General features: G+C 61.0%; 1 protein-coding gene across 1 annotated transcript; it reads right to left on the minus strand.

Moving 5' to 3' along the window:
• Window positions 1-198: 198 nt before the first annotated feature.
• On the minus strand, window positions 199-1,109 carry REG4 (regenerating islet-derived family, member 4). The gene is made up of 5 exons (XM_008943108.1): window positions 1,046-1,109; window positions 830-927; window positions 613-750; window positions 436-544; window positions 199-272 (listed from the first exon to the last, which is right to left on the minus strand). Exons 1-5 carry the CDS (start codon window positions 1,107-1,109, stop codon window positions 199-201), a joined length of 483 nt encoding a protein of 160 aa, XP_008941356.1.
• Window positions 1,110-1,769: the final 660 nt, after the last annotated feature.

Raw genomic sequence — 1,769 nt, forward strand, 5'->3', positions numbered from 1 at the left:
AGCGTGAGAGCCTGGGGCCCCCGCGCCCGCCCCTGCCTCTCCCTCACCCCGACCAGCTCAAGGCTTTGTACCAGCACCAAGCTCAAACAGCACTCGCACACTTCTTTTTTTATAGATGTATTTTTAGGAGTTGGGGGGAGCGACGCAGAGTTCACAAGGGAGCAGCATCACTGGCACAGGGTCCCCCACGGGCTCTGCTCAGTGCGAGGGGGTGAACTTGCAGATGTAATGATGCTGCTGGGTGCAGTCGGCGCTGGACCACACGGTGAACCCTGATGGAGAAATGGGCTGGGGATTAGTGGGGGCCACAGTGAGGACAGGGGAGCCGGCTCTGCCTGCCACAGCCCCACGGTGGGACAGGACCCAGAGAAGAAGAAGAAGAGGGTGCTAGCCAAGGTCGACCACTGGAGAGGGATGCGGGGTTCAGGCACTCACCACTGAGGTGTGTCAGCACACCACAGGTCCCCCCGTGGGCACCATTCCCAGCCAGGCCACTGCTGCTGATGCTGTAGTTGTCCCCACTCGTCCACTGCCAGACCCGGCTCTATGCAGGGAGAGGCAGATCAGAGCCTAGCCCTGCTGCCTCCCAGCCCCCTGCCACCCCTGCCTCACCTCCTGCCCATAGCGGAGACCGAGCCAGACGGGCTGCACACGCTGGTAGTAGGAGATGACCCTCTGCAGGGTGGCTGCCTCCTGAGGCTCATTGACCCAGGCCAGGTGAGCACCGGCATGGCTGGCCTGGCAGTGCCTCTGTGGGGAGAGCCATCAGTGCTAGGGCACCCCAGCAGATGGAGGATCCCCAGCCACCTCTGTACCCCAGTGGTCTTACCTCAGCCTCATCCCAGCTCTGGAGCTGACTGAAGTACCTGAAGCAGCTGAGCTTGTAGTAGGACCAGCCTTTTGGGCAGTAGTTTATGTACCTGGCACCTGTGGAGGGAAAGCAGCAGAGAGGGTTGAGGGACAGCTGGCACCACCAGCCGGAGAGGACCGTGTCCCTCTCCTGGCCCTGCTGCAAAAGCAGCTGCCCCTGCATCGTGGGACTTACCGGCTGACTGCAGGAACCCCACACAGACCAGCAGCAGGAGGTACAATCTGGTTGCTGCCACCATCCTCCTTGCTCTCTGAAGTGTCCCCTGTAAGAGCTTGGGGGGGTCACATCAGATCCCTCGGGGACAGGGGATGCCACCTGTGCCCAGAGGGTGCAAACTCACCTTGCTGCAGATTGAATCTGGCCCTTTTGAGCCACCTGGAGGAGCTGACAGCCTTGGGAGCTATGCCTCACTCTCTCCTCCCTGGCACAGGTCACTGCCCTGTGCCCACACCCCATCCCCAGGCACGGCTCAGGGTCCCATCCCACACTGGCAGTGTGCTGTCCTAGCCCCACCAGCCCCAGCCTCAGTGGGAGGCATCTGGGTGAGTCAAGCTGCTCTTTGGGGACTTGGGGAGAGCACTATCACAGGCACGTGTGGGGGACCTCAGACCTGCCCTGGCACCAGCAGCAGCAATGGCACAAGCAGAGCTGAGGCTGGTAGGGCTGCAGGGACTGCATACACAGCAGTGTTTTCACCACCCACCCCCCCAAACTCAGAACACTGCCAGACCTAGGCCAGGGAGGCAAATAAGCCCCATCAGCACAGTTCCCCTTTATCTGGGCTAATCCCTGGGCACCAGGGCTGGTTTGCAGACTCAGCTCATCTTCCCCTCAAAGAAGCAGTGACAAAAGTTGACTCGGGCCTGAAAATTGCATCGTTGCAGTGCTCTGCTCCCCT

The sequence above is a fragment of the Merops nubicus genome, unplaced genomic scaffold (assembly GCF_000691845.1).
Source record: "Merops nubicus isolate BGI_N331 unplaced genomic scaffold, ASM69184v1 scaffold24356, whole genome shotgun sequence".
NCBI classification, from domain to species: Eukaryota; Metazoa; Chordata; class Aves; order Coraciiformes; family Meropidae; genus Merops; species Merops nubicus.